At 36.0% G+C, this 24,188-nt stretch overlaps 1 protein-coding gene across 1 annotated transcript; it reads right to left on the bottom strand.

Annotated features, from left to right (window-relative positions):
• Window positions 1-950: 950 nt before the first annotated feature.
• LOC142354281 (uncharacterized) lies at window positions 951-18,991 on the bottom strand. The gene is made up of 7 exons (XM_075406547.1): window positions 18,446-18,991; window positions 17,238-17,373; window positions 5,877-6,015; window positions 5,341-5,466; window positions 2,456-2,523; window positions 2,001-2,160; window positions 951-1,212 (listed from the first exon to the last, which is right to left on the bottom strand). The coding sequence occupies exons 1-7, from the start codon at window positions 18,768-18,770 to the stop codon at window positions 1,102-1,104; spliced, it is 1,065 nt and encodes a 354-aa protein (XP_075262662.1). The 5' UTR covers window positions 18,771-18,991; the 3' UTR covers window positions 951-1,101.
• Window positions 18,992-24,188: the final 5,197 nt, after the last annotated feature.

Here is a 24,188-nt window from a genome sequence, read left to right as displayed (position 1 = left end):
ATAGCCTTGAAGCATGTGGCTGTTCTTACAAACGTGAAATGTTTCTGATTCAATGGTTGTCTATCGAATTGAGCAATCTAGTGCACCTGATATATGTGGCCAAATTGTGGGAGATGTCAATAATTCTCCAAGCTAGAAGCCCGTGCGTGTCATACGCTTCCAAGTTAAAACATTCCCGGCAGATTGCCGGAAAAAAGCCGCCGTTAATTCCAATAAGCATGATTAGGATTGAAAGAATAGAAAATATTGAAGAAAAAAAGATTTTTGTACAAAAACATTTTTTAAGTCCGATTTATTTTGATGGCATTTCGTAGTTAAACATACATCTGTTTCTTAGAGAGAGGCTACATGGGCTACTATCAATACCAATAAGCATAAGAGATGGTAACTAAGACTTATAGGAACGACGTTCAAATAGCGGGCATCTAAAATTGGGCTTTATGGGTTTATCCCGTTTCTATTTCTGACTTCAATTTTTTATACTGACTCTGTTCATTTTGAATTGCTTTGCTGAGCAACTGATGTTCAAATTCACTTTTAGCAGAATGAGAGAAGAGAGAAACTAGCCTAGAGAAGTCAAAAAGATTTCACGCAAAATGCTGAAAAAGCGGCAAAATGGTAAAGCGAAAAAAAGTTCGACGAAGTAAAAAAAATAGGAGGGCTATAATAGCCGGCTGAGAAGATGAGGGCGGCTATTAACTAGACTAATCAGAGCACCGTTTTAGTCTTTCATGACCAGTTAGTATTTACTTCTCAGCAAGGAGAGAGTAAAATTGTTGAACATGATATCGTACAGACACGCAATATTAATCAAATCGGCCTTAACAGCTTTGAAGACCTGTGGAAGAGCTATCCAATTCGGTTGAGCATTTCAAAATGATTGCAATTGTTAATCTTTAACCAAGATTTTGACTTCTGGGTAAGAAAATTACTATTCTTGAATTATAAACTTTTGCGCAAAATATTTTTTAAATTATAATTGATTAAAATTGTTAATACAACAGTGAGTCAATTTATCGTCAGTCAATCTCCACAGATTTGCTCTATAACTTTCGTTAATTGATTTTTCCCAGAGCATGTGAAAATAAAATTAGCTTTTGTCTAGTAGTTGTCCTTGTAAATGACACAGACGAATCTCCTCGAGTCAGAGCAAGGTGAATCGGCGAAGCCATCAGTTGACCTTTGATAGTACACACAGTCCTGCACTTCTGCCTAGAATAACGCAATCAGTATCAGAAAACAAAATATATCAGGTTTATTGAAAAAGTTTTCAAGATTGTCGAAAAAACGTCTGTAAGATTTATAGCACTGTTCTAAAACAACAATGGCACGAATATGGCAAAAATGTTTGACAAAGTTTTGACTACCCGTATTTTGAAATAATCTACATTCAAATATACATAAATTCGGGAAACAAGTTACAGTCGAAAAAAAGTTTGTTTTCAGTGAGCCATTGACTCCAGATATTATAGTGTAGTATCAATTCGAAAGTTACTTCCTATTGTTATAGAACAGGTGGGTAAAATTGTAATATTGGTTGAAAAAGTACTTGTCAACTATGCTGGTGGGACTGCCTCCGTGGAAAGGGGCCCATTCCCCCTCTCCATTATTACGATATGCACCCCCCCCCCCCCCCCCCCACAACCCAGTTACAGATCACATGCCATAACATAATGACAAATCATAATATATAAACGTGATAGGTTCTTCTGGGGGTGCAAATAATGTGCACTCCCTTAAATGCGAATATATGAAATATATGCGATCAACACAGGAAAGTACCCGTTAATAGACAAATAGGAGCCTTCAAATCCTATTTTTATCTATAAAAACGAACAGCCACAATTTGAAGATTACTATATTAATAACAATGCTGATTAATTTATTTAACATTCTAGAGCATGTAGATATCTAACCTTAGGGTTATAGTCTGAGTAATTTACATGTTTAAAAAAAATGAAAAAGATCTGAAGAAAATGACTGCAAAAATGATGACTGACTTTTTCCGGCAGTGACTCTGGTTCCCCCAGTGCAAACAACTCGAAGTTGTTGCTCAACTGTTTAGGCCAGAAGGGATGGGCATAAGCAGTGTACTTCCCCTCCATCTTCTGGTCATTCCAGGCTGTCCAGAAGTCCTCCAAATCATCCGGAGATTGTTGCCTTAATTGGAATAATTAAAAGGATGTGTTTTTAGTGATCTGTGACCTCAGTTGTGGCTTATGATGATATAGTTTCAAAATACGTTACAAAATTCACTCAACGAAGGTCTTGCATATCGATATTCTAACGATTAGCAGGTGAGACAAAAAAACGCGGAAAAATTATACAGTGACGAGTAAAATTGCAATCACAAAGGGTTACCACAAAATGAAATTTAGGAGCTCTTAGATGCTGTAATCATTCTCATCGCCAAATGTAGCTTTGAAAATACTCAATACGAATGTTTATGACTTACAGTATGCAGGCGAGGACATTTAGATCGGAAGGCGCAGTTAGAACTCCTCCGAATTCCTTGCAAGAGGCCTGGAATCAAACAAGAACAATCGATAATGTGTATTTGCCCAAATTCCAACCCCCTTCATAGACAACAAAAACTGGAGCGGTGAAAATGGAGTTTTTAGCTGGACGTTTGAGACTGACACCGAGATGAATATATGGTGTTTAAACGGGTGGGACAGGACAAAAAGTAAACGAGAAGAGTTCTGCCGCAGAATCTAAGGGTAAAGCAGAGAAGATTATACATAACCGAAAGCATGTTTACGATGCAATTTCTTCTAAATGCTTACAGAAAGTGCAAACAAGGTTTTTGATAATAAGAACAAAATGCAGAAAATAAATTTTTAGGAACATTTGTTTAAATCTTTCTTGAAAAAGAGGGCGAGGGGATGTAGAGAAAAAAAAGGCTGGAGAGTACAGTTGGCGGGGAACAGTTTTCAGATGGTACGTAGGGGAACGCCATTCTCTCAAAGTTTAAACTTAATGTTCAAAAACATAGTGAATGCAAAAGCAGAAGAACGGAATGTCTGCATATTGAAAGCAATCAGATCCTTAAAAAAAATTCCAAACAAAAAATAGAAACAAGGAATTGCTTTCGATAACCACATCAAATAAAAACCATCTAATCGAAAACGCATAGTTGGAAAACTTTTAGAGGACACTAGCAGATTTACAACTGTTTTGCTGGCAAGATTGTTTTACAAGTTTGTAGCACTTTTCATAGCCGATGTTGCCATGCAAGCAATATCGATAGAGCAGTTGCATAAAATCGTTGTCTAATAACGCAAGTGCTATGTCACTTTTTGGGAATTCTTCCTGTTTTCATTGGGCTTTAATCATAAATGGGCTAAATTGGGCAACTAAACATATTTCAACGTGGGTTACTATAAATGAAGTCTGCGTGCCACAAAAATGGCAGTTTTACATCTTTGAAGAATTTTCCTCTTCTGAAGGTTCTTCTCCCCAATATTGAGCTGACATGCCAGAACAGTTTATTTCGCCAGGAATTCAAGGTTTTGTTGAACAAATATCATACCAATTTTTGAAAAGGTTTTCTTGTTAGCTATGTTTCACAAATTTTGAACTCACTTGCACTTTTCAGCATTTCCGTTGCTCATCGACAATGAAGATTTGAGCTGATCAAATGGTCTCTATTTGAAAGTTCATACTAGACGCCGAGATGAACTATTTTTGTTTTATTCTGTTAATTGCGTATGGAGATCTCCTATCTTTTCCCAAAATAGACAATTAAATTCTTTTTTTTATAAAAAAACATTAGTGTAAAAAGAAAAAATCACTGGTGGGGCCATTGCGCTTGATATTGTTTGTAAAAATCAATTTTAACGGTTTAACGGCAATTTTACATAAAGAAATAAGACAGGATAAAAGAACCGTACAGAGTCGGAATTTTGTTTTCCTATAGCTTCTTTAAAAAATTTATCAAAAGTTCGACCTATTGTGAATTTACTGAATCAACCTACTAACATTTTGTCAAGATCTTTAAGGTTAAAAGTCGGTCGTGAAATGTGTTCTCAATAATATTTCTCATTTCTCTTTTGACGCAGTTTGAAAAAATTTCACAGTTAAAAATCACTCCTCAAATTTGACTTCTCATTGACAGCAAAAAGTCGAAAAATCTGAGAACAGATATTAAAAAATTATACCCGAACGACTTTTGAACCTACTCGACGTAAAATCTGCATTTGGTCTCAGCAAACAACCTAAGTCGATCAACCATTTATGCCAATAGGGGGGACTCAACTCAAAAAAGAGGGTAGACAAAATGAAAAAAAAACCATATTCTTAATTGTAATTTTCACGAGTCTCCGCATAGTTGCGACTCCAAATCTATTTTTCTCAAGAGAGCTGGTGGTAATAATTCGTTCATTGAGCCACCACATAACAGATCAAAGAAGAAAAAAGGGACATGCACCGAGAACACAGAAAAAAAAGAAAGCAAAACCAGGAAAATTTTCAGAATCTGATTATTTCATTTAAAAAAAAGTCTAGAGTGGTTTTAAACAAGGATAAAAATTGGTATGCCAAAAACGGGTTCTTGCCATAAAGACCAAATGTCACCAAGAATTTCTCCATACTCTGAAGGAATTTATAAAAATCGTAAAGCTGCTAGTAAGCGTCCAAAATGGCAAAATGATAATAAATAGCTCCAAAACTCATCATCAACTATAATAAGAGCTTAAAATGTTGAAACAGGCGCCGAAACATACTATAAAACCAACTGGCATAAAAAAGTTAACACAAAAAACTGCTTTAAAAATTCCTCACGTGACAAAAACGTGCGCTCCCTCAGAAACGTTTAATTCGACTCATGAAATTGTATGAAAAAAGTTCTCCCTAGTTTTGACTTTTTCAACAGATTGGCCCAACACCGTTGTTTTCACGTTCACCATTTGACTTTGTATGCTGTAAAAAAAGAAGTCACCGATTTAAAAAAAATGGTCACCATTTCTCTTCGAATTGAAGACAGCGCCCAAATACACTTCAAATCTTTGGATTGGAATAACCAAGACGAGACCAATAATTGCCTTGCTATTCCTTCGCGGCTATTAGAAACGAAAAATACAGGAAAAATGACATTTCAGAGACGGAATTTTGTTTTCCACGCTGAAGGACGATGAAGGAGTTAACATTCAATCCATCATCAATCAATTGGTTCTTCTGCAACATAAATTTGGACCTACTATGAACTTACTAAATTAACCTACTAAATTATCATTTTTTCAAAACCATGCATGAATAGTTTTGAAGTCAATCAAGGTTATGTCCGGGTTCAAAATGTACTTACGCTATCCTGCTGACAAAATGCATTTAATTTTTCCTTACTCTGGCGGTTTGAGCAGTGGCCCCAATGGAGCTGATGTGGAGATAATCAGCATACCAGCTACAGTTCCTGTTCACTGCAGTCCATAAGTTCACACTCGGGGGACAGGTCCCGTCATCACGAAGCTCCTGGCAAAAGATTGTTCCGCATTTCGTGATTTCCCATTACCGTGGGATTAATTGGCACTTATTCTGTGGGTGAGTAGCCAAAGTTTTTATAATCTGACTAATTGTAGCTGAATATCTATTTCAATATAGTCTAGATTTGAAAAATTAGACATTCTCGTCATAACTTTTATGTCGAAGCTGAAAATAACTTGCGAAATGAAATTTTGAGTTACCTAGACATGATATAATGTATACTGTTCTTTAAAAAGTCGCTCTTAATTGTTTTGCTCAAGTCGTGAACGTGTTTATTATCGTTTATCGTTGCTAGAGCTTTGCGATTTTTAGATAAATTTAAAAATTTTAGATAAATTAAAAATAAAAAATTTTCCAGTCTTTTCTACAACACTAGTCAAAAACGACAGATATACGACCTGTTCATCTTCGCAGACACATCTGTAAATTCCATAGGCGTCATTGAGACACTTCTGGTCAAAGGCACAGAGAGGGTAGTGTTTACTCCCCACCAGACAGTACCCTTTCGCATTCACATTCAGAGAGTCCTCCAGAGCCCTTCAGCAACATTTAATTTTCAGAAATCATAATTGATATTTGTCAAATTGGTTGCATTTCTTATTAATTTAGTTGCCAACTCAAACCTGGTCAGTTATTAAAATTTAGCTGAAATATCCTTAGTTGACAATTTAAAGTTAAACTATCCCACGTACTTTTAGTCCAAAATTCAAAACATAGCCACAGACTGCAAAATAAATTTACCTGCGAAATACATTTGCCTGTCACATAATATCGATTGAAACGTATACAGATCTGAGCGGATGCAGTTGCCGATTCAAACTATAAATCCTATTTATTACAATACAAGAATTGGATTGTATTGGTGCTGTCTTTTTTTCACACCTTTCTTCATGATTTTTTTTCAAAACGGGATAAACAGTTACAGCTCAGCAGGCATCAAGTTTCATTAGAGGCACTTTACCGCGTTTAGTAGTCCCTCAAGTGCTTAGAGTGATGAAGCTATTGGGAAGGCCGTAATTCAAGGTTAAAAGGTCATTTTTAGAAGTTTTTGAGACCAAAATGAGGCAATTTTTTCGCCTTTTTTGTCTTTTTTTCTAATATTTTGTCGGACGTCTAAAATTGAGGATTGTAAAAATTGATAAAGGTCTTTTGCAAGACATAATTACTTTTAACGATCATTTTCTGAGCTATATGTTTTGGTACTCTAAACATAGCACCCAAATTTGTACTAATTTTAAATAAAAAGTTCGTTTTTTTTTTAATTTTATTGTCAGTTTTTGAGTTTTCTTAGCCCTACGTCCAAGGAACTTCCTCTATGGTTTGATAATTTGTTACTGCGTACTTTTGCTAGTAGTAATGGACGGGTTTTCAACTTTTTAATGTCTCGAATTTTAGCAATTTTTTGATAAAACACTTTTTTAAAAGTTTATTTTCATTTTGTAATTTTTGTGAGTTTGTGACTCACGGGACAAATAAAATATTCTAGGGTCTGACAATATGTTTTTGCCCAGTTTTTGCGGCAATGGAAGTTAGTTTCAAATTATTAATATTACAAATTTTAGCAATTTTTTTTATAGAATTTGCAATTTTTTTAAATTTTTCAAGTAGAATTGTCTTCTGATCACTTTTTCTTGTCGCACTGGTCAATTGTTCTTGTCTTAACCTCCTCTAGGGCGTGCTTATATGATTCTTCATAGTTTCTATGAGCAATGGAATGGTATTCAACCTTTTAATATTACGAATTTTTGCAATTTTTTCATAAAAATTGAAAACTTTTCAATATTTCTTAAAGTTTTCATCATGTTCCTAGTTTATCGATAATTATGAGCCAATGAAATTTTTTATTCATTAAAATTGGGATAATTGATAGCCTCTGCAGGCAATGGAATCGTTCGGAGGAAACTAATATCAAAAAATTCTAACAATAATTCATTAAAATTCGCAATTGTTTTCAAATTTTCTGTAATTTTAAACATTTTCTAAGTTTATCAATCGTTATGGGCCAATGAAACTTTTTTTGGTCTTGCACACAGATTACTGGACTCCTCCAGAAAAAAAGTGTTTCTGAACTTTTTAATATTGCAAAATTAAGAAACTTTCTTTCAATTTTCCAATTTTCATTTCTTCAAGTACTTGCTATATTTCTCATTTTTTTACTAATTTTTATTGGCCTATAAAGCTCCTTCAAGGCTTTTGCTTGGGTTAGTAGGTCTTTTCAACAGAAGCAAGCAAATTGGTTAAATAAACCTTCTGAGTTTTAGCCATGATTATTTTTCGTTTGGTATCTTTCATTTTTGTTTCTCAACCTTAGATATTGTTTTTCTTTTTAGCTGCCGTTGTTCAATTGATCTGTTGGTCAAGTACAGTAGCTCTAAGTTTTTTATTCAATTTTTGGAATGTTATTTCTTGTATACAAAAAACTAGTGAGGGAAAAATACACGGTTAGAAGACGCTTACTGTATGAAATAATTCATTTATGACCAGAACTAATCGCACAATGCGTTTAAACATTCACTGCTAAAGAGTAACAGAAACAGTTATGGAAAGACTATAAAAGCTAAACAAAATTGATGCTCCGGCGATTGCGACGTGGAAAATGCAACACGGAATCAAAGACAAAAAAGGAAACTTGACAGTACAGAGCTACAATTCAGAGTTTTCATTAAAACCAAAAATAGACCTTGAATTGCCTATCAATGAATTTTGAAAGGCATCTGTTAAGGATTCCAAAACTCAAATAAACACTCAAACCAAAAGTTAACTTATGGCACGTAAACAAAAGCCACCTTTTAATGAACACATTCCTCTTCAAGTGCCATTTTCTCACTCTACAATAAAATTGGAGACTACTTTAATACTCTTAACTTTCACGCGACATAAAACTTACCTTGTTGCTCAACTTCTTGTTTGGCGCTAACAAAATTAATACACAGGCTTGACTTCAAAATAGTCAAAATAGATAATAATAATAGTCAAAAATAGTCAAAATAGTCGGTTCCCAAACTTAAGAAAGCGCCGAAATACAAATCAAATTCATGACTTTGTTAGCAACTAAGAGTATAACAAACCAGATTTTATGAGATTACGGTTTTTTAGCTAAAGGTGATATATCGAGAAGTAGCGAACTTAGCAACTTAAGTTAAAACTTCGATATATAAAGAAAACTTTCTTACCTGATGTTTGGTGAAGTGAAATTGAATAATGGCTTCTAATTTGAACCGAATCGTCGATTCAAATTTGTTCATACCACAAGTTTATCAATGTACATAAACCATAAATTTGTGAGATAGATTCGACCTTCCTACCACCAAACTCGATCAGTAACCAACTCTCCGACCCTCCCAGTAGATAGCAATGACATGTTCTCAGGTAGGGAGAGCAACGTGTTAAGTGCAAAAAACTGCACTAGTACTTGCCATATACGGCAGGGGGAAAAACTTGTTCACAACTAAAGTGTAAATTAACACATATCAGTTTAACTATATCTAGACGGATCTGCAAATTTTCATACTGATACGGATTATAAATACCTGTGAAATTTTGTACATTTAGGCCATTTTGAATTCGATTATTAAAATAAAAAAATTCTTGTTACTCGTGCTCGAGACCACGACAATGGTGTCCAGACCACCAAACGACCGACAAACATTGGATCTGCAGAATTCTGAATCCTGTACTGCGTGGATCATGTTTTTTGAGGCGAAATGTTGCGCAGAGAAGAAAGAAGATAAAGTCAACAACGACGGTACGACCTACAGGTAACAAATCCCTTTCTTTGTATATGCGGCCAGGACGCACTTCTTAAACTTAGGAGCCTTAAGAGCCCTAAAAAACTGTTAGACACTCCTTTTAAAGAGATCACACTAGCTACTCAAAACTATATTTCACCTAAGGAGAGAGTAGTAACGGCAGAAAGGGCTAAATTTCTGTCCGTTGTCCAAGGCGTTGGAGAATCTGACGACGATTTTCTAGCGCGCCTCAGAGAAGAAGCACGTTATTGTGACTTCGAAAAATTTAAAACAGTAACCAACCCTGAGGAAGAGTTTGTGAAAATAAAATTTGTCTCAGGTTTGAGAGACCCTGAGGCCAAATTAAGACTATTAGACGGCATTAAAACTAAGCCAACGATGTCTCTGTCTGAAATGACAGAAAGCTTACAGTTCAGAAGTCAAGCAATGGCTTTTGCTAGTTCCTCAAAAGGTAATAGACCATTTGTAATAAAAGAAGAAGTGGGATACAACTTCAAAAATACCTTCAGAAAACCTAGTGAAAAGTTCACTGGTAATAAAGGCAATGGTAACTTGTGTAATAGATGTGGAGGTAAACCACACAGCAGCAAGCCGTGTCCGGCCTTGAACAAGAAATGTAACACCTGTGAAAAGGTGGGGCACTTTTCAAAAAAGTGCAGAAGTAAAACCCAGCCTAAGTCAGGTAAATCTGACCAGCACAACAACTTCTGCGAGGAAGAGTGTAAGTTGCCTGGTCAAACATCATCCGAAATGGAGATGGGAATGTACTATACACGGGAAAACGTGTTCAACATGGGAGTACATTACAGTAAAAGACCATAAAAAAGAAATGCAAGTTGATACCGGTGCTGATAGCACCGTGATATCATCCTTAATCTGGACTGAGCTTGGTAAAACTCAGTTAAATGGGAAAGTCAGACGTCTTGAGGCCTATGATGGTCATCAACTGACGCTTCTGGGATCACTAACATGTGATGTTGAGTGGAACGGAAGCAAGTATAGGCAACAACAACTAGCAGTTGTGCAATCCGACAAAAAATTTGGGCTACTTGGGAGAGACATATACCCCAAGAAGGCATCAATGCAGTGATGAAAGACTACCTGCAGTAAAAGGATACAAAGTGCATGTGAAACTCATACCGGGATCACAGCCAATGTTCTGCAAAGCCAGAAAGATACCTCTACCTCTCCAAGACAGGGTCAAAGAGAAGCTTGAGACAATGGTACGACAGGGCATCCTGGAGCCAGTACAACCTGGTGGGGTCACAAATGCATCACCAGTAGTGTGGCAGCGGAAGAAAAATGGAGCTCTGAGACTATGCGTGGACCTAAAAGTTCACATCAATGGCAAAGTTATGGACGAGGACTATCCAATCCCAGACATGGAGACTATTTTTCATAATCTCCATGGGGCCTCTTACTTTGGAAAAATTGACTTATCAGATGCATATTATCAAATTGAGCTGGACGAGGATGCAAAAGAAATATGCACAATCAACACATCGCCACATCGCAAGGATTGTTCAAGATGTGCAGGCTTCCTCAGGCCCTACAGAACTCTTCATCAATCTTCCAGAATTGCATTGAGTCAACTCTCAAAGGAATCAAGGGTGTGGTCATATTCAAAGACGACGTTCTGGTATATGGAACAACAAAAGATCAATACGAGAAACAAATGCTTGCAGTCAAGAGTCGGCTACGTGAAAAAAATTTCACCATAAATGAGAAGAAATCCAACTCAAAACCAGTTTCAAGCGTAAGTTTTCTTGGTTACTCTGTTTCCAAAGAAGGAATAGCACCCGATCCTAAAAATGTTGAGAAAATCAAAAATGCAAAGCCGCCATCAAATATGAAACAACTCGAGTCCTTTGTCGGCTTAGCAAATTTTTATGGTCGAATGATAACGGATTTTGCAACCAAAATGTTACCCCTAAACGAAATTCGAAAAGAAGAATTCAGATGGGACAAGGAAGAGCAAAATGCTTTTGAAAACATCAAAAACGAGTTATGTACTAACCCTCTTATACAGCCCTACAGCTTGACGAAGGAAGCAACCGTGACAACAGACGCCTCAGAGAAAGCTATAGGCGGGGTACTCTCACAAGAAGGACATCCTGTGATCTACGTATCAAGGAAGTTGTCACAAGCTGAACAAAATTACTCCAATATTGAGCGAGAGGCACTTGCAATCGACTTTGTTGTCACAAGATTGAAACAATTCCTACTCGGAAGAAGGTTCACTCTACAGACTGACCACAAACCTCTCAAATATCTCTTCGCCCCAGACGAAGAAATTCCGAAAACTGCAGCAGCAAGAATGACAAGATGGGCGATAGCGCTGATGGAATTTGACTTCGAATTGAAGTATACACCCGGAGAACAGATCCCCCACGCTGATGCTCTGAGCAGACTAGACTTTGATGATGACGATGGCAATGATCGAGTCTGCTTTGCTCTTGAAAATATATACTTCGTCCAATCCGACCTGGTGACACAGCCAGACATCAAAACTGAGCTGGGATCGAATTGACTCTTTCAAGATGTCATCAAACGAATAAAAAGCGGCATCTGGAAACAATGCTCAGAAGCAAAGAAAGGATTTGAACAACAGAAAGACGCCTTGACCATTCACAATGGAATCATCTTTCGATGAGTTGTGCCTTTCATTCCACCCAAACTAAGACCCATGGTGATGGCCAAAGCTCATGAGACTCACCCAGGCAAAAATGCAACTGAAACAGCAGTTCGAATGATGACTTGGTGACCCGACATCAGTCAAGATGTTCTTCGATATGTTAGTAAATGTAAGGAATGCCAAGAAAACAGGCCTTGCCTGGGGAAAACAGTATCTATTTGGCCGGAAGCTGAAGTTTGGGAAAGACTCCACATGGACTGGGGCTACGTTAAGGATCAAGGTAATATCTTAGTAATAGTAGACGCGGAATCAAGTTGGATAGAAGCCTTCCCTGCGGGAAATAGAACCTCACAAACAGTGAAGGTGTACTTGAGTCAAATCTTTGCAAGATTTGGGATACCAAGAACATTAGTATCAGACAATGGTCCTGAGTTTGTGAGCAGTGACCTAAAGCAATGGTGTGAATCACTTAGGATTAAAAAGATGGAATCTCCCATCTACCATCCAAGAGCAAATGGGATTGCTGAACGAGCGGTCCAAACAGTGGAACGGGCTATTCAAGCCTGGAGTCCAAATCTGAATGTGTCACTTGGCGCTTTCCTACAGCGGGCTTTAATGACACATCGGAGCACTTCCAAGACGCGGGGCAAAACTCCTGTAGAACTGCTACTGGGACGCAAAATAAGACTTCCAGCAGTCACTGATTTTGATCTGTGTGAACGAGTCCTCTTCAAACCGACGAACAGTTCAACAACGGTTCCAGCTACTTTCATTATCCGTAAAGGAATGAAAACTTCGTTCATCCAGCCGGAGAATTCAAACAAGACGGTTCTTGTTAGTGACAACCAAATTGCACGGTTGGAACCTGACGACATCAAGACTGAATCTACTGACTCACAGTCTGAGAGCAGTAGGGGACGACATAGACGTGGCATCGCCCAACTCTACCAAAGAAACCTCAGTAGTTGAAGGGGAACAACCTTCAGTGGCCACGAGAACTTCAAGCAGAAATAAAAAACAACCAGAAAGATTTGGAGAAGCTATTCCTACAAACTTGCTTAAAAAAGGAGGGAGGATGTGATATATCGAGAAGTAGCGAACTTAGCAACTTAAGTTAAAACTTCGATATATAAAGAAAACTTTCTTACCTGATGTTTGGTGAAGTGAAATTGAATAATGGCTTCTAATTTGAACCGAATCGTCGATTCAAATTTGTTCATACCACAAGTTTATCAATGTACATAAACCATAAATTTGTGAGATAGATTCGACCTTCCTACCACCAAACTCGATCAGTAACCAACTCTCCGACCCCCCAGTAGATAGCAATGACATGTTCTCAGGTAGGGAGAACAACGTGTTAAGTGCAAAAAATTGCACTAGTACTTGCCATATACGGCAAGGGGAAAAATTTGTTCACAACTAAGGTGTAAATTAACACACATCAGTTTATCTATATCTAGACGGATCTGTAAATTTTCATACTGATACGGTTTATAAATACCTGTGAAATTTTGTAGATTTAGGCCATTTTGAATTTGATTAGAAAAATAATAAAATTCTTGTTACTCGTGCTCGAGACCACAACAAAAGGCAACGACAACCTTCAAAAAAATATAGGCAATACACGGGAGAGATAATTATCAGCTACGTTGCACAAAAAACTGCAATGCAAAAGAAAAATTCTATTCAATTGCACAATACTTCATTTTATAATAAAATTTATGTTTCACAAACTTTTTTATCTAATTGTGTAACAACTGGCACAACAAAAGCTCATCGAGTAGAAGTATCTTCAGAAAAATTGACCCAAAACTGCGAAACACTTGAGTGGTAAGAGAAAAATTAAACGGTAAGTGCCTCGGGCTGTTTCCAACTTCTGCGCGTAAATTGGAATGGAAAATGAATTTCGCTCAAAACTCAGCTACTTCAACTCCAAATACTTAGATACCTGACTGTTTTAAATAAAGGTGGTAAAAAGAAAATTTTCAGCTATTTTAACTACGTGAGATTTATATGAAAAGGGAAATTGAGCTATAAAAAGGAAATAAAACATAAACCGACTAATGTCGGAAGAATTGCTCTCGAACGACAGGCGGGTGGAAAAACATTGACGGATTCGAACCATTGACCGCCATCTTCATAACCATATGCACTGCCGACTGTGCTGTTTGGCCCTTATTTTAGCTATGCAGCAACCGACTTTATATCATCAACAGGCTTTACTTCGGAATGAGAGCAAGAGATCACTCAAAAATGAAGAACGAAAGCGTCAAAAAGTCACTTGAAAAGTCAAAGAATGTTCAATGTTCTAGACGAAAAGCGCAAAATGGTCAGGCAAAACATTTGCATAAAAAGACCAACACGTTTACATTAATTGCTATGAACTTCGTTCAAGAAAAATTAAAGACGTTTCTGCCCACAATTTGTCGCAGAAAAACCCAACCCTCAAATGTCTTATTTCAGCCAAGGCACCATGCCTTTTGTAAACAAGAGAACTCATCTCGGAAATCATTAAAGATTCTTCTGAATAAACTAAATGCTTACCGATTATTTAAAACGAAAAACTCCTTAAATTTTAGTTTTATAAATTAACTTCAAAGGTCTCATAGCTTTTTCAGAAACAGCATTACATCGAGAATGTTGAAATCTTAAGACTCTTCATCGTTCATTTTAAAGGAAATAAATTTAAATGAAAACAAAACTACTTTGCTGTACGTAAGTCACAATACAAGGAACAAATTGTTTTAGCACTGCTGGCAACTTGAAATGAAAAAAGATCAATTTTAACGCTATCAAAATTCACGGATGTTTTTGATGAGATTAATTTTTTCATTCTACAAATGAAAACCAGTCATCAAAGAAGTGTATAAAAAGATGTTTTTACAGTGCATCCTACTTTTGTGACAACGTGGTTCCCAGTGTTTTAAAACAATGAAAATGAACGTATGCTACCGTTGGGTCCATAAAAGGGTATGCATAGGTATAGGTCACGTGATTCCGCTTGAAATCAGAGAGACATTTGGGCGTTCAACAAAAACCGTTTAACGGTTCCAGAACTATTTTTCTGACAATTCTATACCACTTTGCATTCTATCTAAATAAAAATAAATGCAATTTGGTTAAATACAAAAAACATTAAAAGGTAACTAAAAAAGAATGAGATAAATGAAGTGAGTTCTTTGTTCTCCACAAAATTAAAATACAGCGTTTGTTCTTAAACGTAAATAGATAAATAAAACTCTCAACAATTATTTCGATCAAAAATAAATTCATTTATTTACAGATTAGAACTTGATCAAAATCAAAACAAGAAAAAGAACATAAAAAGAGCAAATCTAAACAAAAATGAGCACTCGTAAAATGAAAACCAAAAAACTACAAAAATTCAATACAAAAAAATACAACCTCTCTGCTGAGACTAAGCTGTTGTCAGAACAAGACAAAATCCGGCAAAGGTCAAAAATCCAATTTTTTTTTGATAAACATTTTTAATGGTCATAACAAATTTTCAACTGAAAAAATTGATAGATTAACTTGCATTTCCTCAGGATGCGAAATGGACCTGTCATTTGGGAGACTAACTCGTAAGACTACAACAAAGCATGAAACAGAGAACCCCAAAAGTTTAAAAATATAATCTTAACCACTCCGTTATCAGAGCCTTGTGATCCTATATCTAACAGTAAATTTTTTTTGAACATCAAAATTTTTTTCGGAGGGATCGCAACTGAAATTATTCAAAAATCAAGAAAAAGTGCGTGGAAAATTAACTTGAGAAGTCAAAGACAATTCTAGAAAAAAGCACCAAAAGGCTCTCCTCATTCGATAGCAATTAAAAAGGACAGCGCCCCATTACAATCCAATATTTTTCGTAAATATCCTCGGTTAGACCATAACTAGATTTGACATTGCAGCTCGTCCATTAATCAATTCTATTTGTTTCAAATGTTGGTCAAACAGATAATTCGAGATAAAAAGTCAATATAAAGAAAATCAAATATGAATTTTGGTTAATCGTCGCGTCAAAGTCGCTCATAAACCCGCAACATTTTAATTCCAGAACACTCTAGAAGAAGAAAAACTATTCATCTTCGGAGTTGGCCAGGACTGTGCCAGTGGTTTTTAGGTTTGTACTTCCGCCAAATTTAAACAGTGTACTAAAGAGCATAATTTGCGCCTTTTCGATGAAAGCCGGAATTTTGAAATATTCAGCCAAAATGATAGCCAAAAATCGAGATCCAACAGTTCAGCACTCCTCTGTCTTGAAGCTAACAACCAATAACACTCCTTAACAGTTTTAGTTTTCAGCAAGATTGACGAAAATTAAAGCAAAAATATAGAAAATGTGAACAAAGACAACGGATATCAGTCAAATCTTCAAACTTTTAACTTCGATACCGGCGTGGAAAAAAACAAATTCGAAAAAAATAATTCTATAGTCTAGTACTTCTATAAAAATCAATCAGATGTCGACTATGTTTTTATTCATTTATAGAACGGCAAGAAAAGCAGAAAAAAGTAAAATTGAACTCTTCTAGGATCAATTCAGTTTTTCAAGAGCTTTTTGATACTTCTGTATCTACTGACAAAAAAATCGAGTTCAAAATTAGCAAAACGAAAAATCGGCCTAGCATAAGGTTCCTAGATCCCAAATAAATTTGCATGCTTGGAACAAATATTGCAATAAATCGAAAAAGTGGGTCAACCAAAATCGTGAGGAGTAAAAATTTACATGTCCCCCGGATCGCCAAAGAGACAAATAAGGCTCAAATTCAATTCTGTCAGTACAGCTGTTTATTGTGAGTGGAAATTGGATCCGAATTTCAAAACTAAGGTTCAACTTGCATCAAAGCAACAATTGCAAAAACATCCTAGTCCTACGACAACCAAGATAACAGCAGTGTAAATGGGAGTATTTCTTTTGTGAGTAGTTCAAATCAGCTTTTTTCTAGTATCAGCGGTTTTTGGCTGCACGGGGCCCTTACGGCGTGAACGATGTGCAGGGGTGGGGATTGGAGGGGGGGGGGGGGTGAAGTGAGAGGGAGGCTGGTATGTGTGTGTGTGGGGTAGGGATCGACTTCTAAAAACACTAAGTATGTCTCCAAAACAGTCTGTGAATCGCCTACTTGAAGAATAGTGAGCTGAAAGGCTCTAAGAGCACCTAATGCCCACTGGGTGCTACCAGTTTATCCAGTTTTTGAGGAAGAAAAGTCAAAAACGTCAGAAGAAAAATCGGTCAAGCGAAAAATCGCATAAAAAAGACCACGAGGACTAATATAATTGCCACAAACTTCGTTTAAGAGCAATTAAATATTCGTAGCATTGAATATTATAACTCATTGAGCACCCCCAGCTCCTGCTTTAGAACTTACTTGCAGTCGTCTTTGCTGAAGGTATACGCTTTGCACTTGTCCAGAAGCCCCTCTTGCAGGCTGAAATTGAGATTAGGCTCAAAGTACTCGACCATCAAGTCTATTCCACAGAAGTGCATATTCTCACAGTACACGACTTTAACAATTAAGACTAATTTCCTGCTCAGAATTTTTTAAATTATCAAGTTTCAGTTATAATCAATGCAACTCTCGAAGAAAAAATAGCGCGCATTAAGTACTGGAGCCGAAAACAACTTTTATTTTGATTATAAAGGCCATTATAAAGGCCAACTGCGCTGGAGAAATCCTGGTAGAAATTTTTAATTACTCGGAAGCATTGTTTCAACAATTGCGAACAATAGTCGGATTTTTTAGCATATGCCAAAACAGTAAACCATTATGTAAAAATGGGTGGGATTGGGGTTGCAGACAATATGCACTCACTAGACTTGGGTGGCGGAGGGAGGGAGAAAAATCCCAATAGTTATATCCGCATTCGTGCAACTGGGCGGCATCTCTCTTGTTCACGTCTTCTAAGCAGCCTACAATAAATTTTATGCGCCACACACTTATGCGCCACAAATGGTTCTCTGTACTGGCTTGCACTCTCAGTGGGCGACATCTTTATGGAATCTTGTTTACTAAATTATCCCTCTTTTGATAAACAGCAAATGAAAGTCAGCTATACAAACGTAAGAATCAAATCTAATGAAGTTCTGCTTTTTCATTCTACGAGTAGTGTTGTTCCGCAATTTTAAAAACCATACTCGCGCCACCGTTTTTGCCGAAACCAAAATTATTCGTGCAAATGTGCCAAAAAATTTCAAAAAGAATACGTTGAAACAATACTTCGGTTCATAATTGGCTTTGTTGATTTCACTTATTAGTGTTACAATTGTTAATGTTAATAGTTAACATGAATTATACTTGTTTATAGGTGATTCGGTGCTGCTTATCAGATTCAACGGTTACATGACATTTTACAAGAACACCTCATGTGGAAAACTGCCGGGGGGAGAAAACATGACAGTTATTGTCCACAGAAGCCACCCCCCCCCCCCGAAGAAAAAAAAAGGTTACGTTATACAACGTAATGTGATTATTTTCTGATATATTGAATTGTGGGGTAAAAAATTGCACTAATTTTTGGGTTTTTCACCCGGACACTATCTGCTAGTTCTCATTTTAAAAATTTCTTGGAAATTAGCCTGATGGTGCTTTGAATTTGCCGGCTTCTAGAAGGCAGACCCTTTCTGACACTCCAAATATGCGGGTAGCCACGTATTTGGGGGCTACATACTGGTGCACATTGAACTCACACGCAAAGTAGTTGACAGTATCCTCCGATGAACACATTTCACTTTTTACAGGTGATGCGAAAAAGGTCAATAAAAGGATATTTGCACACAACTTGGCAGTACTTGCCATAGACGATGCAGTGCTTCGCAAAAAAAGAAAATTTACAAAAAATTTGGTCTTGTTCCAAATTGCATATATCTTCACGGAGCTCAAAATAATGTGTAGTACGGGCATAAATTAAGCCAATCAAATTATAAATTATTGAAGGAAAACTAATCAGAGGTCTTTAAAATTTACTGTACGATTAGATCGAGAAAAACTAAATGTTAGATGGTCTCATTAAATTTGATGTAACACTGGTTAGAATTTTAGTCACGGTTATAGATTTTAAACATACGAATTGGTTTTTATAAAAGTTCCATAGTGGTTTTAAAATGAGCATTTTGAAATCAAAATTCTTTGCGTTTCCGTAAGTCAACTAAGTCCAGCTACCAAAAATCATTCTACAGCCGGCTTTAAAAACACCTGCAAATACTTCCGGAAAATTCACTCATCCTTTCTCAACCTCCAGTGAAAAATCGAAGTAAATGAAAAATTTAAATTTGTGTATGTTGCTTTTACAAAATTGAAATTATTAGACAAGTGTAAAAATTACACATGAAATTTAACGATAAAATCAGATGAAGAAAAAATAGATCTTTTTCTGTATTTCGTAACAAACAGAAACCAATTCAGAAACAGTAATTAATGATGTAATTGTATAAACACACTTATGATTGTAGATTTTGACATTTCAGAGTATGTTAGAAAAACAAGATGTGGAAAGGGCAGAGAGTTGCATAATTTCACAACACGAAAATAAATCAAATGAAAATTTACAGTTATTTGCTAGCAAAAATAAAGCATGTAGTAGATTTACAATAAACAACATAAGTTATCGAACACCAGCAAGTTATGATTTTTCCAACTTCGAGACTTTCTTGAATTCTTTTTCACATAGGGTGTCAATATAAACAGGTTCGACAAATTATGTTTAAATGCAATTTTAGCAGACGCATCGACGAAAAATTACACACATCAATCAACACAGTAATGAACTTTTCACTGATAATAACATCTTTTGCAAGTCTTTATGCAAACAGAAATTTGGGAGGCCGGAATTGTTTGAACCGATGTTTCAATCACACAGCTTTTGTTCATCACAAAACACAAGATATTGGTAACTTTGGAGACTAACATAAAATGCATTTCCATACTTCATAATATACAAGAATAAATTCAACTTTATAATGTGCTCTTTTTTCAACAATGCTCTCTATCACTTCCCTAATTGTAGAATTCAAATAAATCTCGAAACTTCACGAGTTTCCTCCGAGAAGCACGCATGAGTCTCCAAGCAGCGGAACTATTACGAACGCAATGTTTCTTCTCTCTATGCGATACACTGAAAAGCAACGTTTTGCAGAAACAGAAATCATATTGAGCATGAAAACAGAATTTAACCCAACTAGTAGAACCCAACACAACTTGATCTTTGCCTAACTATACAGAGGAAATATAATAACATAGTTAGTACCAGATAGAACAATACAAAGTACAGTAGTACTCCAAATAGACTCGACCAAGTTCTAGAATGGCGATGACTCGGCCAAATAGACAGCAACATAATAATGTTCATTGCAACCCTAAGCGAGCTTTCGTTATGTCGACATTTTCTATGCATCGAATTCTTGGCGACCGACTTTACTACAAGGGGTGATTTGTAAGCCAAATATTGCTTTGGCTCAAATAAGGTATTAATCATTGTCTAGAAAGCACATTCATGATATACAATGGACGTAAGTTTTCGTAACATGATTCTCAACTTTGCAACGAACAATAATTCACCTTTTGTTTGCTCAGTAACTAAAGCGAGAAAAGATCAAACCTAAACAGCAACTGCAATAGGCCAACTTATCAAACAGAATTGCTCTTCGGTAATGCAAACCGAATTCTCTGAAATCCTGCTACAAACAGACAGGACATTTTTTACGATGGTATGATTTAACGATGATTGAACGATACTTGAATTAGGAGCAATACTCCGCTTAAAACACAGCCTTGCGTGGTTTAAAAAATTCCTCGTTCAATAGATACGTAAATGCTAATCAGGTGAACCTTAATAACTTAATCGAAAACTGAACTCACAACGTAACAATCAATTTAACAGTGAGAACAAAAAGAATCAGATTTTATTCATTTTCAGTTTCAAGAGTTGATTTCATGCAAATACGGGCAACTTTAGACTACTCACAGTTCATGACGAACAAATGATACAAACTAAGACTGCCACAACGGTTAATTTTTTTGTGGGTAGATGAACTATTGATAACCAAAACGTGGTAGCCTGCTTCGTTGAAACCAAAAAACTGCTGAACGATACTACATGAGGATGCAGCTATAATCAAAACTGTTTAATTAAAACTGTTGAATACTTCTAACTCACAAAATGTAGCCGAATCGTATGTTCTTTCTCAGGCCTCTTTAATACAAAAAAACTCAATGAACATAGCAGGCAGATAGCCAGAAAATAGCCGCAACAGCTTCGTAAAATCCCAAAAAACCGTCTTTCCATTGAAGGCTGATATGTTATATTTTGATTAAAAATCTGTTGTATAAGTTTTTGCTGCCTCTATCAGCTGCTCTAAAATAACCTTAATTTAGAGTGACACACACACACACATTTGACCTTATCTCTTTGAATTAAAGTAAACAAAAATCAATTTCAAAGTGAGGAAGTCATTTTTGAGAGTGAGGTGAAGTGTGACCAAAAACTTAATCACGCGAATGAACAAAAAACTCGATCCACTAAGAGCGAAAAATGACGTCACACACGCACTTCAGTTGAAATTGCATGAACGAATGAATAAAAGGCAGATTTGAAGTGGTTGTGACGTCATACGGTCGTAACAAAAATCGCGACGACGAAGTAGAAAACATAGCAGGACAAGTCCTGACGTACAATTCAAAGAATTTTCATTGACTAAACAGAAAACTAGACCAAGAACGGAATACGAATTGGTTAGGAAAACCAATTAGAAAAAAATCCGATCCAAAAAATAAAAAAACTGTAAAAATCAAAGTGAAATTGCCGCATGTGAACAAAAAACCACTAGCGAGAAACCGAATTTTTGTTCAAACACCGTTTTCTCACTCTACTTTAAAATTAGAGCGAAAAAAAATCACCCCGCAAAACCACTCGCTTTTTCGCTCCATTTCCTGTTTCGGCGTGACCAAAATCACCACTCCAATTTGACTTCAACAATCATGAAAATGTGTGAACAGATCTTAAAAAAAAAAGACAGCGCCCCAATACAATTCAAATTCTTTGAATTGTAAAAAACCAAGAGAAGGCCAATAATACCCCCAGCTATTGCTGTGCGTCTATTAAAAAGCAGTTTGAGTGCGCGTGATCAACGTAAACAGCGATTTTAACTCAACTTCCCACTTTTTTATGCGTACATGTTTGCAAAAGTAACACAGATTTTGAAAAATCTCAGATATTTTTCCAAATCATTCACTTTTACCAACATAAATGAACACTTACCACATAAATGAAAATAGTTAACAGCACTTCGAACAACTACAAAACAAATTTCAGGGATGAATCCTTATGGTTGTTTTGAGCTTAAAGAAAAACAAACATTAAGTGAAAAACTCATCTTGCTGAGTGAGGTAAGTCACCAATGATCGAATCTAGACAATTGGGGCAAAATACCGGGTGTAAATTCTACAGAAAATTTGTGTGCAAAACTCCGACAATGAAGAGATCTGAACCTGCAATCTTCCGGATACCAATCTTCCATGCGAAAAAAGGAAAGAGCTTGTGAAACAACATCACTAGACCCCTTCGCTTGCTCATGGGAAGTGTCACTAAATTGCATTGTTACAAAAATGTTCACACAAGAAGCGAAAATGATAAAATTTACAAACGAACCAGATCAACCACAGTACTAAATCATAAGCACACACGACATGCTAAATGACGTTTATCGTTTGCAAAATAACATGAAAATAGACCACACGCGAGACATAAAACTGAGGATAAATAATGCAGAAAATTATAATTGTGGAAAGCCTAGTCCTTTGTTAATTACAAACTTTGATGATTTATTTGTTTCTTTTACCGGCGGATTTGATATGAATACGGGAAAAACTAATTTCAAAAAATAATGTTAATTATTACAAAATGCAGGCCGTCACCGAAAACAGAATAAGGGTTAACGGTTTTTACGAGACACCTAGAAACGAGCTAGTCAGTAACCAACAATTTCGAAATCATAGACAAATTTTTGAAAACGTAGGAAAAGACACTATCGATTATGATGCTCATATGCGTATGAAAATTAACTTCATGATGTATAAAGTCTATCGTGATTTAGACAGTCTGACTTCCTTAATTTACCAAATATGTGCGAGCTCAGACGCACTCAAATACAAATGATAAATGCATTGTCTAACAAAAACAACCGATTGGTCGGATACATGTTAACCGGAAATCGTTCGATGTTCTTAGAAATTGAAGGTGTTATAGGTTTTCTATATCCGTGTCAAAAGAAAAGTTCACCGCTTAAGTACTTGATCGCTGTTACGACCGTATTCCAATCTTTTATGACGAAAACACTATGCTTGTTAATAATATTACGCGCCAATCATTTGCATTTGCTAATGAAATAAACTGTACAGATACTTTCAAACTTTCAAAATTTGTTTCAACTTGATTTAGATAATAATAATTCTTGGTATCAATTGATGCCGGCGCCCGTTTTTTAAACCGCCTGCTGTTTTTGCTCCACAATAAATTGGTTATATTCAAAAAATCCCAGATTAAGATTCTCGTCGTACAGGTAATTACACTGTAAACCAATTGGAAGATTTTTGGAGAACAATTTTGCATAAATCTGCTTCTAATTCAGTTTCGAAAAAGATTTCTCGAACTGTGCTTGAAAACGCACACATTGACAAGAGTCAATGCAATATCTATCACGCTACAGGTCTTAATAATCAGTTATCTAGATTCAATGTTGTCACCATCCTTTTTCCTTGATCACTTTAAGAGTACCTTCGGAGAAATCGGCAATTACATAGGAATTTTGTTTGCTCTATTATATAGAGCCGGAATTTTGTTTGGATGTTTCATGCTAATCAAGTTTTTGATTGACGTTCTCATTTTTATTCTAAGAGCCTTCGGGATATAAAAACTGTCAAAAAACACTGTCTCTGGAAAACATTACTAGGAGCCTCGTACAATTTGTTTCTATTTTCTATTGTAACATCAATTTATCAAACACTGCATATTGACATTAAAGTTCCTACTGAGCAAGAGGTAAACGCAATTGCTCCCCCATAAATTAGTCATCCAATTTGCCTTTTTATAAAAAATTTATCTCACTTAATCCACTCTTATTAGCCTAACCTAACTGTTTCAGCATTATGGTCTGAGATAAAATTTTAATGATCTTTTTGTATCTGAATACCATAAAGGTATATTTACTAAATTTCACGAATTTAATGGACATATATATTACTCTTTCATACCTGCTTATAAAAACTTAGTTCATTTAAATGTTCGAGGACCGTAATTTTCTGACTTAGGAGACATATTAATTTATT

Source organism: Convolutriloba macropyga, chromosome 15 (genome assembly GCF_964194025.1).
Source record: "Convolutriloba macropyga chromosome 15, txConMacr16.3, whole genome shotgun sequence".
Lineage (NCBI taxonomy): Eukaryota > Metazoa > Xenacoelomorpha > Acoela > Convolutidae > Convolutriloba > Convolutriloba macropyga.
The sequence above is the reverse complement of the archived record's forward strand: the minus strand, read 5'-3'. Positions and strand labels throughout refer to the sequence as shown.

What these genes read in the sequence shown, in the direction of transcription:
- LOC142354281 (XM_075406547.1), bottom strand. Translation starts at nt 18,770, where the DNA reads ATGCCCGTACTACACATTATTTTGAGCTCCGTGAAGATATATGCAATT. An exon ending in TTCAGCAAAGACGACTGCAA is followed by an intron (nt 6,016 to 17,237) that starts GTAAGTTCTAAA and finishes ATGTTGCTGAAG; the next exon opens with GGCTCTGGAGGACTCTCTGA. An exon ending in GTGTCTGCGAAGATGAACAG is followed by an intron (nt 5,467 to 5,876) that starts GTCGTATATCTG and finishes ATCTTTTGCCAG; the next exon opens with GAGCTTCGTGATGACGGGAC.